This window comes from Carassius auratus, chromosome 6 (assembly GCF_003368295.1).
Source record: "Carassius auratus strain Wakin chromosome 6, ASM336829v1, whole genome shotgun sequence".
Taxonomy (NCBI): Eukaryota; Metazoa; Chordata; class Actinopteri; order Cypriniformes; family Cyprinidae; genus Carassius; species Carassius auratus.
The window spans coordinates 25,248,793-25,264,144 of record NC_039248.1 but is presented as its reverse complement, the minus strand read 5'-3'; the positions used below and the strand labels follow the sequence as shown (position 1 = coordinate 25,264,144).

At 33.8% G+C, this 15,352-nt stretch overlaps 1 protein-coding gene across 1 annotated transcript; it reads left to right on the top strand.

Annotated features, from left to right (window-relative positions):
• The first annotated feature begins 8,387 nt into the window (after positions 1 to 8,387).
• Positions 8,388 to 13,688, top strand: LOC113103530 (protein FAM83C). The gene is made up of 4 exons (XM_026265987.1): positions 8,388 to 9,106; positions 9,805 to 9,972; positions 10,339 to 10,463; positions 12,606 to 13,688. The coding sequence occupies exons 1-4, from the start codon at positions 8,603 to 8,605 to the stop codon at positions 13,540 to 13,542; spliced, it is 1,734 nt and encodes a 577-aa protein (XP_026121772.1). The 5' UTR covers positions 8,388 to 8,602; the 3' UTR covers positions 13,543 to 13,688.
• The last annotated feature ends 1,664 nt before the right edge of the window (positions 13,689 to 15,352 follow it).

Here is a 15,352-nt window from a genome sequence, read left to right as displayed (position 1 = left end):
TCTTCAGTAGGGTGTTGACATCATATGTCAAGTATCATGTGCTTCACAAATCAATCATATTTTTATTGCACATACTTTTGATTGCAACATCCACCAAACTAAACACAGACGTTCAGCCTGATCTGACAGTATTGTTTGTTTTCTAACTAATCAGACTCTCAGAATTGTCAAAACCGATCACCAAAATTCACAGAAATCCTATAGTTTTCCTGTAATTTCTTACTAATCTGTCTGTCTGTCCGTCAGTCCATGAAACCTGTAGAACTGTCTCAGGTCCAGGTGTTTTAAGCTCAGAATGTCTAGATAAACTGTCCTAGTTTCAGTTTGGTAGATGGCGTTCAGGCTCAGGTTTCTGTGCTGTCATCAGGGATTTTTGTAGGGACACTGGTTAAACAGATGAGTCAGTGGAGGGTGATAAACACACATAAGGATGTTGTTCAACCTCCCTGACCTCGTCTTCCTGCTCACATGCTGCTGCTATCACTCTTCTGTCGCCCTGAGGGTTGCTCACAGTCTTTCATGTGCTGAGCTGAGACCAGTTTTAGTGTTTGCTAACAGGTGATTAACTCTAATTTGTTAGTTGGGATCTGTTCTTATACATAGCCTTGCTGACTTCCTCGTATCGTCTTTGTTTTCTCACAACTGTCCTGAATGAACACAAAGCTGCTGTGAAAACAGGTGAGATAGAACACAGGCAGTTTAACAGGATGGTTCTCGGTGCAGTCATTCCCTGGCAAGCCTTTTTAATCACCTCAAATCCAGTTGATGTGTACTGAATTATTTCGTAACTTCTCTGAGTTTCAGTGTCTGTCCTAATTAATTTCACAAATCCTTTTGTTACGTGTCAGGTAGGGGTTAAAAATTATTTCAGACACTCCCATGGTAATTTATATTTCTTCACAGCACAAAACAAGATATGGGGTTTTCTTGGTATCATTGTTAACATTTGTATAATTTCAATAAGACTGCTCTATCTTTAATATCATCACACCAAGATTTTATTTAGAACATTTTTAAATTTTACATTTAAAAAAAAAAAGTTTTTAATGTTTTTATTACATCTTAGTTCATCATTTCATATAATACTACTGTTCAAGATAAGATTATTATTATTATTAATAATACTTTAATCAAGGACAAATTAAACCGATCAAAAGTGACAGTAAAGACACATTTTAAGACTCCTAATTAAAATTTTAAATTCTTTGAATTTTCTATTCATCAAAATTCCTGAAAACAGGCTTCACAGTTTTCACAAAATATGAAGCAGCTCAACTGATTCCAATATTGATATAATATTAAATATTTCTAAAGCACCAAATCAACATAGAATGATTTCTGAAGAATCATTTGGCGCAGAAGACTTCAGAATTCAGCTTTGCGTTACAGGAATAAATTAAATAATCAAATAGAAAACAGGTATTTAAAATTGTACCCTTTTTTTTGTTTTGCATTTTTTTTTCAAATAAAACAGCACTAGTGATCATAAGAGACAAAATAAAAGAAAATTAAAAATCTATTGTTTGGCTTAATTTTAACCAATAGAGTAAAGCAGCACTTTTCTTGCTCTGTTAAATGCTGGTCATTTGTTGATGAGCCAGAACAGAAAGTCACACTATTCTTCACTGTTGTGTCAACATGAACAATGGGATCATTAACATTTCCTGTTCATCCACATGTTCCAGCGTTCCTCCTGTATATTTCACAGAGCTGAGACTCCAGGTCAGAAAGGCTTAGGGTGAGAAACTGCACAAAGGTAGATCAGCAAGACGCTGCATGCAAATGTTCCTGTTTTTACATGAATGATCTGCTGAAGGGATTCACCAAATGCCATCTCACTGTGGGAAGAGGAGCTCTGAACTCCGAAGCTTCTCAACCAAAAACGAGTGGTTACACCCATCTAAAATCAGTCTCTGGATATTATGTGGCCTACTTTATAGAGGCAACCTGATTGGTTGCTGCTGATTTGAATTCAAACAAAATGTTGTGTAGATTCAAATCCTGTTTTATGATTAACGCCTGCCTCTCTTATCCATCTTCAAAGTGAACACCGTCTTACAAAACTATTGAAAGACGCAAAGCAATTTGACTTGTTAAAATGTTAAAGTCAAGTTAGAGCAAAATCTGGCATTAGAGCAAAACTTTTTACAATAGGTGTTGTTTAAAAATGAAAATATTATAGATATTCTTGTAGCAAAATATTAAGTAAAAATATTTTGAATGTAATTGCTATTATTTTATAAACCCATTTTTTTTTCAACCCAATTCTTTGGTCGAATGTTGTTAAATCAAATGCCACTTGATTTTGAAATGCAGGTATATTTACACTTTTAAAAATGTCTTTTAAGTCATTTTCATATGCTTTTGTGGCCACTGCATGTGTTATGATTTTCCAAGTGTGGAAGACAAAAATATACCACAGTATCTTACAGTTGTGTCCCTCTTTCAACAGTCTGCCTGTATTTTTGTTTTCACTTGTTCACCTGACAATGGAGGTTATTTCTGTGGTTGAGCAAGATTTCTGTTTTTGGCTGGGGTGTCTTTGAAGGTTATCTGCTGAGATAAAGCGCTCACAGTCAACAGTCGCAGGACGACATGCTTCAGTGATGACCTTTCCCAGCTGAACTCATGAAGGACCTTTGAATCTGCTTTATGGTGGATCACTTGCAGCTCTTGAAGTAATGAATGGTTCCTTCTCTGAAACAAAGGTCTCACGGGTCAAAAACTGCTTGCCTCAGTCACAGTGGTGCTTATGGGAAGTGATAGACATGGGCAGCTTGCTAATAGCTATCATGAGTTACAATAGCAGCTGAATTATAAATCGTCATGAGGAATTTCAAGTTTAGTTTACCTTAAGATATTGGGTAAACATTGGCAATTTAGAATTTTCATTTAGCAAGAATGCTTTAAATTGACCATTAGATTTCAAATGAATAGCCTATAAATAATCCTGAAGGATATGTATAATAAAAACATTAACACAAATATTTAGCAGCAAAACTGTTTTCAACATTCATAATAACAAGAAATGTTTCAAATCAGCACATTAGGATGATTTGTGAAGGATCATGTGACACTGATGCTGAAAATTCAGCAGTGACGTCACATAAATAAATTCAATTTAAAATATATTAAAATAGAAAACATCTATTTTAAATGGTAAAAATATTTCTAATTATTACTGTTTTTGATATATATTTGATTAAATAATTGGAGCCTTGGTGAGCATAAGAGACTTATTTCTAAAAAAAAAAAAAAAACAACAACCACAAAAATCTTATCAACCCCAGACGTTTAAACAGTATATTACAATTAACTTAGTTGTCAGAAGAAGCGTAATGGCCAGGTTTGTCTCTTCTCAGAACTGTATTATGAGGTCGTGATCCAGTTGAAATAAGAGAGACTTGTACTCGCTCTCGCTGAAGGCAGTTTACTGTCTTATGACATTAGAGCCTCACCGTTGAGATTTCAACATCAACATGACAAGTGTAATCACTAACTTTACCTTTCATAATGGATTAAATCAAATTCAGCAGGCTTTTAACAAAAAGAATATCACCAGCAGACTGAATGTAATTGTGTTATAAAACCAATAGCTATTAATATTGTGTAATATTGTGTAACTGTGTTATATAACCAATATAAACAGTATATATATATTAATATCAGATTAATTAATTACATTTTATATTGGTTTTCACTAGAATAATTAAAATGACTGTAGCATGTAACCTTTTTTTTTTTTTTTTTTTTTTTTTTTTTTTTTACATTTAAATATGGGTTTCTTTATGCCGCAAAAGCACTGCTGCATCCAAAATCGAATGCTTCTTCCAAAACAAAAAAAGTTTATATATGTTCCTTGCTATATAGTATGTGAAAAAGACAACAGTATGCTGGAATGCGAGCGAAACACTGACATTGGTTGGTCATGTGATAGTCACAACATGGCGGATGTAGTACATCGTAATTTTATTCATGTAATCCATATTCATCATAACTATATACAGCATACCTTTTTAACTGTCGCGACGTAAGTTGATATTCAAAAATAGTGACTATTCAGACAGTATGTGATTTCGTGCGCACCAGTCTGTACAGCTGTCCACTGTAATTACAACAGTTATGTATTTAAGATGGTGAATTCTTCTCACATAACTGTATGGGGCTCCAACCTCGAAAAAATACACAGAGCTGCATTCTTTTGCTTTAAATGTCAAAATTATGAGCGTATTGTGTGAAGAAAAAATAGATGTTGGCCTGTGAAACATTCCACCTCAATGTACAGTAGCTAACAATGTTCTGTGTGGTTGCTAGGGTTTAAAACGAACCTTACCCTAAATATGAGCAGTAATAGTAATGCTTGATGATCATGTTCTTCGTTTAAGCTGATATAGTTGACTGCAGACTTCAGTGGAATGTAATGAAGACTCTCTGGAGATGGATCAGTTTCCCAGTTGACACGGTTGGAGCCTTTATCATGTGAAATAGACATGAGTATCTGGACAAACCGGCTTTGTCAGGTCTCAAGAGATGATGCGGTTATTACTGCTCATATTAACATTTAATGTGTTCATTTCTCGTGACGAAAGTGTTGAAAATTATGTTTGTTAACCGATACAGCTATAAATAAATTGATACCAGGAAGTAGTCCTGTCAATAATGATATCATTATATAACCAATTTGCTGTCATATGTTGGTATGCTGTTGACTTTCTCAGCAACTTAACGTGTTGGCATGTTGAGTTTTACATATCCGTTCCACTGAAAGACCACAAACTGAACAGGATCTGGTTCCTGGACCTGCAGGCCAAACCAAGAAGAGCATTTACAATTATGTGATAAAAAAACAAAAGATATATTGTTCAATCTCACCATAGAGTCCCTTTAAATCCTCACAATACTCAATTTTTTTCATATCATAAATAAGAGACACTTAAGTACTATAGAAACATATTAGCTGAGCTCCCACACATTTTTTTAGATAATTATGGGCAATTATTTGAAGCATAAACCATAAGTTCAAGCTTCAATTAGCGTATTAGCTTACAACAAACAATTACTAGCTAAATATTTAGTCGTTGTTGAAGAGAATTTGGTATGTTTTAACTTGCATATTTTGAAAATACTGTATTCAAATCACTTCTGGTATATTTAATTCAGACGAACAAAATTTGTCAACTGTAAAGTCACCAACTTATTCACCTCAGCCGTTGAAATGCCCGCCCACGTGTTGTCCTGATGTCACTGAACGGGATGGCCTTTTCATTAAGGGGTGGATTCCCACTCTTCTTTTCTTATTTAATAAAAAGATCAGTTTTTAACTGAGTAATCTCTTATTTAACAAAATATTAATAGGATATTTTTATTTATTTATATTATTCAAATTTAATAAGCAGTGCATGGGACATAGCATAATAACATGCATCCTCTTACACAAAACAAACAAAACAGATCTAGAAAATGTATCTAAAGAGCCAAGTAATGCTTTTGTTATAAATATAAAAACACACACTTTCATAGTCATTTTTCTGTTAAGTTATAATGGCAAATGAGTTATTTATGTACAGGACAACAAAAGGCACCCTACAGTGATACTGACCCATACATATAGATTGGCAAGATTTTTTATGTTTCTTAAAGAAGACTCTTCCGCTAACTAATGCTTCATTTATTTGATAAAAAATACAGTAAAAACTGAAACACAGTAAAATATTGATACAATTTTAAATAACAGTTAGCTACTTAAATACATTATAAAATATTCTTAATTCCAGTGATGCAAAGCTGAATTTTCAGCATCATTTCTCCAGTCTTCAGTATCATGTGATTTTCAGAAATCATTCTAATATGCTGATTTGATGCTCAAGATACATTTCTGATTATTATCAACGCTGAATATGGTTGTGCTGCTTAATATTTTTAAGGACACTGTTGTACATTATGTTCAGAATTCTTTGATGACTATAAAGTAAAATATATATATATATATATATATATATATATATATATATATATATATATATATATATATATATATATTGTAATATTTTATATATCTGTCACTTTGGGTCAGTTTAATGCTTCCCTGCTAAAATAAAACTTCTCAAAACAACAAATTCTCTTCTTTTACTTTTCACTCAAATATAATTCAATGAAACATTTTGTATTGCTTTAGAAAAGCATTGCTAAAGTGGTCCCATGTTTTTGTATCCAATTGTTTAACTCACAAAAGGGCAATATTTCTCTGCCTGAACACTTCTCTTGTTTTATTCATGAACAAAAATTCAAATTTTGCCCTTCATCATCAAAGCATGGACAGACAGTCCAGTGCACTGTCACCAATACAGTAAAACCATTATTCCGATCTCCCTGTGACTCACGACAAGCATAAGATTGTGCCATGCAGTGTCCACGATGTGCTGTATGAGACGTCTGGATGATGACAGTAGCAGTCAAAAATGATTTCTTCATATAATAGTTGAACTGAAAATTAATCAGGAGATGTTTTTTGTGTTATATTGTGTTAAACCTCAATTAAATTCTCAAAAAAAATCTGAGATGTGTTTTATAGGCTATAAAGCTGTGGAAAAGTTTTCTGTGTTTTCTGCAACTATAACAGCTCCAGCTGAGAGTTTAAAATGTCTCTTCAGTACTTTGAACAAAGAAAATGCTGTTTGACTGTTGGCTTGCATATGTTTCCCTTTTACTGTATGTCATGGAAAAGTTATGATTCACACAGCCGGCCGAGCCTCAGGGAGGCTGCTACCTTAGAAAGACAGGAAGACCCAAAAATATCTCACTGCTGGACAATAGAGACGGCAAAACAACAATGGTGTCATTTAGAAGAGAGCTGAGAAGTATTAAACAACACAGTTCTGTTTCTGTATGATGTTTGTGAAGTGTTTACTCTAAAACTGTTGTACAGCTAGTTAGGATCCAGCCATTCGAGTATGTCTGCTTACTGTGTCGTTTTCCGCTTCGTGATCAACTCCACACATCAGTCATGTAAATGAACTGAACAAGTGACATCCTCTATATTTACCATTCAAATTAGGCAGAAATGCTTCACAAAAGCAGAACCGCCATATCAAGAGATCACATTATGTCGTTTTGTCCTAAACTCCAGTTACTGCTGTCCAGATTAAAGAACTATAACCAATTGACTCAAACGTCAGTCAGTCATCAAGCAATCAAAAATATTATTACCTTATCTAAAATTTTACAAGGTACTTTTTCTAGACTTTGGCCAAGTTATTGATAAACGATCTGCAGTAATAAAGTCTACCGTAATTTGAATCTGTCTTTGTGTCTAAAAATCTTTATCAACTCCACAGATGGGCGCCAAGTTGAGTACACTAGATTATTTGTCTGTTGCCACAATTGTTAGAAGCACAGCTTCCTATGCTTGGTTATGAATGGCAAGCCATGTTAACATTTATTAAAAAGTATCCAATTTATCTGGTCTAAGACAGACTTCGGATATTTCTACATTTATCTTCAAATGTGTGTATTTTATTTTTGATTGATCATTATTTTATATAAGAATAATATTTTCAATATTATTATTCATGTGTATTTGTTCACTATTTAAAAATAAGCATCACTAATATTTATTTAATTCTATTCCATTTTGTGCTGTTTTCATGTTTTATTTTATTTTTAGTTATAGTTAGTAATTATATTCATAATAATGATGATTGTTTATCTTATTAATCATAATGTTATTGTTGTGTATTTGACAATTAAATAAACAACAATAATGACATTTATTTAATTATATTCTGGTGTTTTTCCATTTGTTTTAGCTTTTATTTTTATCAGTCAATTTTATGCATAATATGTATTAATTGTAATGTTTTTGTTTTACCTATTATACAAGTACATTAAATTTATAATTTATAATGATAATTATTGCTGTTGTTGCTAATAATAATAATAATAATAATGAATTATTTATAATAATTTCTTGTTTGGTGCTGTTTATTTGTTTTATTTATTTATTATATTATATATTTATATAAATAAAATATTATGTATATGTTTTATATATTGATTTATATTTTATATATATGTTTTATTTATTAATACTAACCTGTATGATAATTAGTAATCATATTAGTGTTTATATATATATATATATATATTTATTTCATAAATATTATTAATAATATTATTCAATTCTTGTTTTATTTTTATTTATAATGATATGTATAATAATTCGTACTTTTAATGATAATAATGTTAATAACTGTAGTGTTCATATATTATATATTTCATATACTCATTAATAATGAATTCTATTTCTGGTTTGCGTTTTTCCATCAGGTATATGTTAACATGGCCTGCCACAGGTTCCTTTCCACATGACGTCAGAGGAGGTGGAGCAGCTAGATGAACAGGGCAGGTGAGCGCGCAGGTGGAGCGCAGCGTTGATTTTCCTAGCAGCTCACAACAATACTTGGAGAGGCCTCTTGGGATAGAGCACTCCAAATACCATGACACAAAACAAGGTCAGCTTTGGAATACACCTGCTTTAATAACCGAATGCTTGCTTGAGCTTTTGTAAAACTTAGATTACTTGGACAAAACGTGAGTCGTGGAAATGATCAGTTCAGAGGTTTTGCGTCCGACGCCGAACACTGCGCGTAAAGCGCTCGGAAAGCTCGCGACCAGAGTGGAGGAGGTGAAGAACCCCTGGAGACAAGGATCAACGCTCGAGTTCAGCCACAACGAAACCGCTCGGCTCGCCACCGACGCGCTCCTGGAGCACGGAGAGAAGGAGTACAAAAAGGTCTTGCATGACGAAAGAGAAGTGAACTTTCTTTCCTCGCTGGAAATACGCTACATCGCCGATAATGTGGCCAAAAGTGGCGTTGATGATAGCAGTACTAATGGAGTGGACATGGAGGAAGGGGACACGGTGTCCGAGCTCACATCAGGGACTTATTTCCCCATGATGTCCGACGAGGAGCCACCAATGTTGGAGCTGGGCTGGCCAGAGTCTTCCAACCGATTTGGACCCACAGAAGCGCAGATACACTTCCAGAGAGACAAGTCGAAAAATGTCAAGGATCTAATTCGATCTCTTATTAGTAAAGCCAAGAAGGTAAGAACAACAATGTGCAAAACATTTTGCTAATGCCGTTTCCGTGTCGTTTACAAATATGTTTTCCATGAAACTTGCTTTTCTGCGGCTGCTTTGTATGTGACGTGTGACGTCACAGGTAAACAAGATCCATTTGTAACATCTTTCAGACAGGTTCATTTGGACAGACTGCATACTTTTTAAGTGCTTTTGTTCTACTATAAGCTTTATGCATCACAATTTGTGCTTAAGAAGTAATCAGACGTTTAAAAAGTAATTTTTCCACACATAAACCTGTGTAGGCCTACATGATTTTGAAAAACAGTGAGCACAAAGACTTACCAAACGAAACTTAACAAAAAAAAAGGTGCTGTTCAAATGCACGTCATAAATTCACTTAAAATCTTAAGTCGGTGATGGAAATCCATTGCAAAAATGTCATATAAAAGTGCCATTTATTCTGAGAAAAACAAAATTTGTTTAATAAATTCAGATATTTTATAAGGGTTTCTTAAATGTCCAAATGTTTTGCTGTTACTAAATTTAGGTTAAATTACTATTGGAAAATGTAAAATTGCATATAAAAAATACATGACACATTGCAAACAACTAAATTGCTTGATGATAAGCTTGAAATGATCACCTGAAATCAATAAAGTAATTAGGGATGAATGTTTACAGTTTGTGGTTTATTTGAATGCCTGTATTTTACACCACAGGTTATCGCTGTAGTCATGGATATTTTTACAGACGTCGACTTGTTCTGTGATCTGATGGAGGCCTCCAACAAGCGCCGGGTTCCAGTGTATATTTTACTTGACGAGAAGAATCTCAGCTATTTTTTGAACATGTGCTCAGAACTGGACGTCCAGAATTCACACTTGAGTGTAAGTCAGACGCTGGTGCTTACATAAAATGGTGTGGTCCAGCTCACGAGTTCTTATCCTTGCACATAATAAGTCTTAAGAAAGTGTTCAATAAGATGGGTGTTCTCGGATTTGTATATGAATACACCTGTCAGTCAACAGCAAAACATAATTCTTCTGTAAGTTTCCTTAAATAAGTCTGTTTGGTCATTTACATCAAAAGCAAATGTCAAGATGAATGAGCACACATTTCAAAAGCATTTATGTCAAAACAAATCAGCTTTTATTTTGTTGCTAATATTAACATCCTAATTGTATTAAAAATGTACTCTTTGTGTTTTCATCATAACAATTAAATAACATTTATTTAATGCTGCTTTGTTTCAGAATATGCGGATAAGAAGTGTGTGTGGAGACACATATTGCACCAAAAGTGGGAAAAAATTCACAGGTCAGGTTCAAGAAAAATTCATGATCATTGACTGTGAGGAAGTCATAGCTGGATCATACAGGTATGTTAATCATGTTCATGCATTGTATAATGTAGTTAAAAAATCCTCTTATGTAATCATAACTTTCTACCAAAATAGCATAATTACTGGAGTTATGTTTACTACTGTAGATCTTGTAATTTAATGCGATCCTTTAAATGATGGTGCTTTAAGAATAATTTTGCTTAAATGATGACTGTTTAACCACAGTGTTAAAATTATATTGACTGGTTAGCACGTTAAATTTCTAAAGGGCTGTAGCATTGATTTGATAAAAGGAATTTGAATAAACAATAAATAGTTTTATAAATTGGCTAGTACATAAAAGTGCCAGATCAGTGTTTTATTTATTTAATTTATTTATATACTATTAGTTTGTATTAATATTTAATTTCATTTATGTTTTAGTTCCAATTTAATGGTTTATTAATTCACATTTTCCAATTTAAATATTTCTACACTATAAACGAATAAACAAATAAAAAATATTGGAAACAAACAAATAAAAAAAAATTCATTAACATAGTACATTGTGGCCTGTTTTTACAGATTATTTTTTTTACATCGAGTGCTTCAACCTTAAACATATTTTAGCTGCTAATGTTTCCAATTATCTAATATTTATATTTCATTTGATCTTTGTTTCAATATAGCTGTTTTTAATAGGTTTAGTTAATATTAAAACACACACAGACATGCTTTACTTTCTTATCAGTATGTTTGTGTAGCATGTCACAGCAAGTTTTTCAAAGCCAATTACGCTAGAAGCAACACACATTTTTGACAGGAGGAATTCAGTTGCTTTAAATTGAAATACCCATCAGTCCAGGCTTATCTCATGCCACTCATATCACTCTGTATTATTCAAATCATTTTAGCGCATGGAAGATGACGGGACATGTGCCTCATGCGCTCCAGCAGACATCTGTAGACTTGAGCAGCTTAGCAATGAAAACATGATGATTCTGCATTTCTCCGAGACAGTGTTTCCTGAGCATTAGCTTCAGCGCTGTCAGCTTTCAAGCCTCAGTGGCTAACTTGAAGGATTTGTTTTAGTTAAACTGATGATTTATACAGGCACTGTGTTTATTGTTAACAATTTAGCTTGTTTAGACCCAGAAAACGATCTCAGTCTTGCAGGCTAATCTGCTCCTCAGTGGATTGATGGGAGGAATGAGTTTGTGAAGGAGTTGTCTTGTTATTTCAGGGTTAGAGCGACTGATAGCAGCCCGTGGATACACTCATGCGTGTTAGCTCACAGTAGTGTGGATAGTGGGTGAGGCCACACTCATGTGTTAAAGGCTTTGTCCTCATAATAGACAACAGGAAGTTTTGTTTGACTAGAAGTCCACACAGTTCAAAGGGAAATTGATTGCAAATTTATTACTAACAATTTAAGACTTTTCAGATCTTTTTCACCAGGAAGGAAAGATTACCTGAGATTGATGCATGCTGGGATACAGTTTCATGTCTTTTGTGCTCTTGTGCTCACTGTAGACTTCCTAGTGTTAATCTATAAACCGGAAAAGACAGTGATGATCTAATGTAAAGCTCATCACATGCTCTTTTACTTCAATATTATGCAAAACCTTTGAGTAATAAACAGATGGTTAGCTTGAACATAGTTAAACACTTGTGAACCATCCATAAAACTGGATGGACAGAATCTTTGAACCTCAGTTATGAAACCCAAACGTATTTCTATGCAACGATTAATGCAAGAATGGTTTTCAGAAAGTTATTCTGCTCCTGTTTCATGAATGAATCCATTTGTATTGATGTGGCATTTTATAGTCTGTCAAATTGTCTGTAAATTATGGAATCTTTCTAAGAAAAACACTTCAAAATGAATTAAAACGAATCAATTTCTGTGTAACAATGCAATGATTTAGGCAAGACTGATTTCATGATCGATGATACAAAAACGTGTTTTTCTCATTTCTTTTTAAATTTTTTATTATATATATATATATATATATATATATATATATATATATATATATATATATATATATATATATATATATATATATATATAATAATTATTATTATTATTATTATATATATATATATTTTTTTTTTTTTTTAAATAAGAATCTCATCTTGTAAAAGATGTAGTTTTCCATGAAAAAATGTCATTTTTCTCTCTCTTCTTCCCTCTAGTTTTACATGGCTCTCAGGCATGGTTCACAGCAACATGATCATGCACTTCTCTGGCCACGTCACGGACTGCTTTGATCGCGAGTTCCGCTGCATGTATGCTGATTCCCAAATAATAGACCGTTTCTACAATCCTGATGAAGAAGGGCTGCCCAGTTACTCTTACCACATGCCAGTACCAAACTTTGGCTTGGATGTTCTTGCAGAATACGGGAGCAGGGAGCGAGTATATTCGGAGCACTCCAGTAGCCAATCCAGTGGCAGCGTTTCCAGCATCAAAGCAGCTCCTCCAGGCATGAAACCTATTAAAGTAATGACAGACAAGAAGAAGCCTGAAAACTCTCAAAAGCCTCCTGAGAGGAAGGGCGTCACGAAGCCCTCAGGATCTCACATTAGAAGAAGTTCTCTGAATAGTAGTCATGGCATCGAAGGAACTTCCTTAGGTCAATCCGCTGGTATGGAATGGTCCAAAATAGGAGGGACAGATTACCTATGCTCAAACATTCCTGGACAGACATCCAAAATCCAGACTTCAGGTTTCTATAGTTCTCCAAAACCTCCATCACCAACTCAACTGTCTCCAACCGACAGCAAGACTTCCTCCAAACATCGACTTCCCAGCCCGTTCATTAGTAAGTTCACTGATTTGTTCAGCTCAAAAGAAAAGGACTCCCACTTGTTCCCGAAGATGCCTACTCATTCCTCTCCGTTTGGCGGGCCAGATCTTTCTCAGAATGAACCGGAGAGTAAGCAAGGTCCTCCTCCACCAGGACCAATGCCAACGGACAGGATGGGCCCGGAGAAAGGGATACATCGGCGGGACGTGAAACGCATGACTTTGGGTCACAGCAAATTGGACCTTGTCAACCAGTACAACAAGTTAAACCAATCCAAACAGGTATACAGCCGCTTTGAGCTAAAGAACAACATACCTCATTAATGCTGGGCCGGACTGAGCATTCTTTCTGGTTGACTCTTGTACATAGCTCTTATTGTGATTGAGCAAAGGGATGACAGTTTTCTTGGAGACGAGGAGTGTTTTGTGTGCATTTTTCTTTGTAATAAAAATGAATCGCTTGGTACTAATGCTGCCTGCAAGTTCTTCTGGGAAGTTAAGGAAGTCATATTTATGATGTGTTCAACGGATTTTGTTTGAGCAATAGTGCTAGTGCTACAGCATAAAGAGTAAATTAATTACTTATTTACATTTAATTATACATTTATGTTATTCATAATATACCCACCTAACACAGTTTTATATTTAGTATTGTGTTGATGTTAATTATCAGTATTTTCTTTTTCCACAGAAAATTAGAAAGGTAGTTTGGTTTCGAAGGTTTGTTGGGTTATAAAACAAATCAATTTATTGGATTTTTTCAAATATATTTTTTATGTTATTATTATTAGTGCTATCAAATGATTAATCGCATCCAAAATAAAAGCTTTTGTTTGCATACTTTATGGTGTGTATATATATATATATATATATATATGTATGTTTGTTTGTATACACACATATAGTTTGTTGAAAATATTTACGTGTATATATATTTATATTTAATGTATGTACATATATTTTATATATAAACATAACATTTTTCTTAAGTGTATACATTTGTTTGTATTTATATATGCATAATAAATGTGCACCGTATACACATTATGTGAACAAAAGCTTTTATTTTGGATGCAATTAATTGCGATTTTAGTTTAACAGCACTAATAATATATTATATTTGTTTGGACAAGTCGCCTAACATAACATACAGTAAATAAAATATTTTCTAAATCAGCTTTTCCTTACATTTTTCCAAACAACATTTTCCCAAACAAAGCCATATAATTGCATGGCTCTAAATACAGAAAGTCTGTGCTTAAAGGAAATACCAAATTCCCCCGCTGGTGATTAAGACATTGTCGTGGCTCATTGTAAACATGATCATTCTTACATGATTTGAAGGCAGCATTAGTGCTTTGTACCAGGACATATACTTCAGTAGTGTGTGCAATCTAGTGTACATCCAAAACATTCCTTCATGGGGCATTTTTGTACTTGATGTTTTTTTTTCTGTCCGCCACTTTAGCTGGCAAAGCAGATGGTGTTGATTTAAATGTAGCCACTCTGTCTGCCACTGAGTATTACCCTTGGATAGCATGATTGAGTAGGTTACGCATATAGTCTTCCAAACGTTCTCATGTGTTTGTACTAAAATGTGATTCTGGTGTCACTGAAGACATGCATTTAGAGACTCTAAAATGCACTTTGGGTAACATTGCAATTAGCTGCTTAACTATAAAGTACTGTATTAATTCAGTGAGGTCTATACTGCAATAGAAGCTAATTGCAAGGAAAAAATTATTTACGTTTATTATTATTTTTATTAAACCGGTAAGCTTTTCCACCTTTTGTGCTAATTAAGCGAATTTGTGTGTAGAAGTGTTTTCGACAGCCTACGTTGAATGCTAATTAGCATTTGTTGTCTCTTTATATGCATGTTTGACTTGACTACAAATCTATAGATAATCTGTACTGCATTCTTAATCTAAAAGATTTTAGGAGATACTGTGAATAGGTGAGCTTGCACTCTTCAGATGTGGAAGTTTCCTTGTAGGACTGATTCAGAATCAACTTCGTTTACTAGATACCTTCATAAAGTGGCTGAGAAACCAGAGATCTAGAGTAAAGGTACAGCAGCTATAAAGTAAAAGTGCTGATCCGAGATCAGGTTTTACCTTCCATATCTACATCA

Excerpts from the sequence above, each read along its gene's own strand:
- LOC113103530 (XM_026265987.1), top strand. The coding sequence starts at position 8,603 with ATGATCAGTTCAGAGGTTTTGCGTCCGACGCCGAACACTGCGCGTAAA. Across the intron at positions 9,107-9,804 it reads TTATTAGTAAAGCCAAGAAG|GTTATCGCTGTAGTCATGGA; the intron begins GTAAGAACAACA and ends TTTACACCACAG. Across the intron at positions 9,973-10,338 it reads TCCAGAATTCACACTTGAGT|AATATGCGGATAAGAAGTGT; the intron begins GTAAGTCAGACG and ends GCTTTGTTTCAG.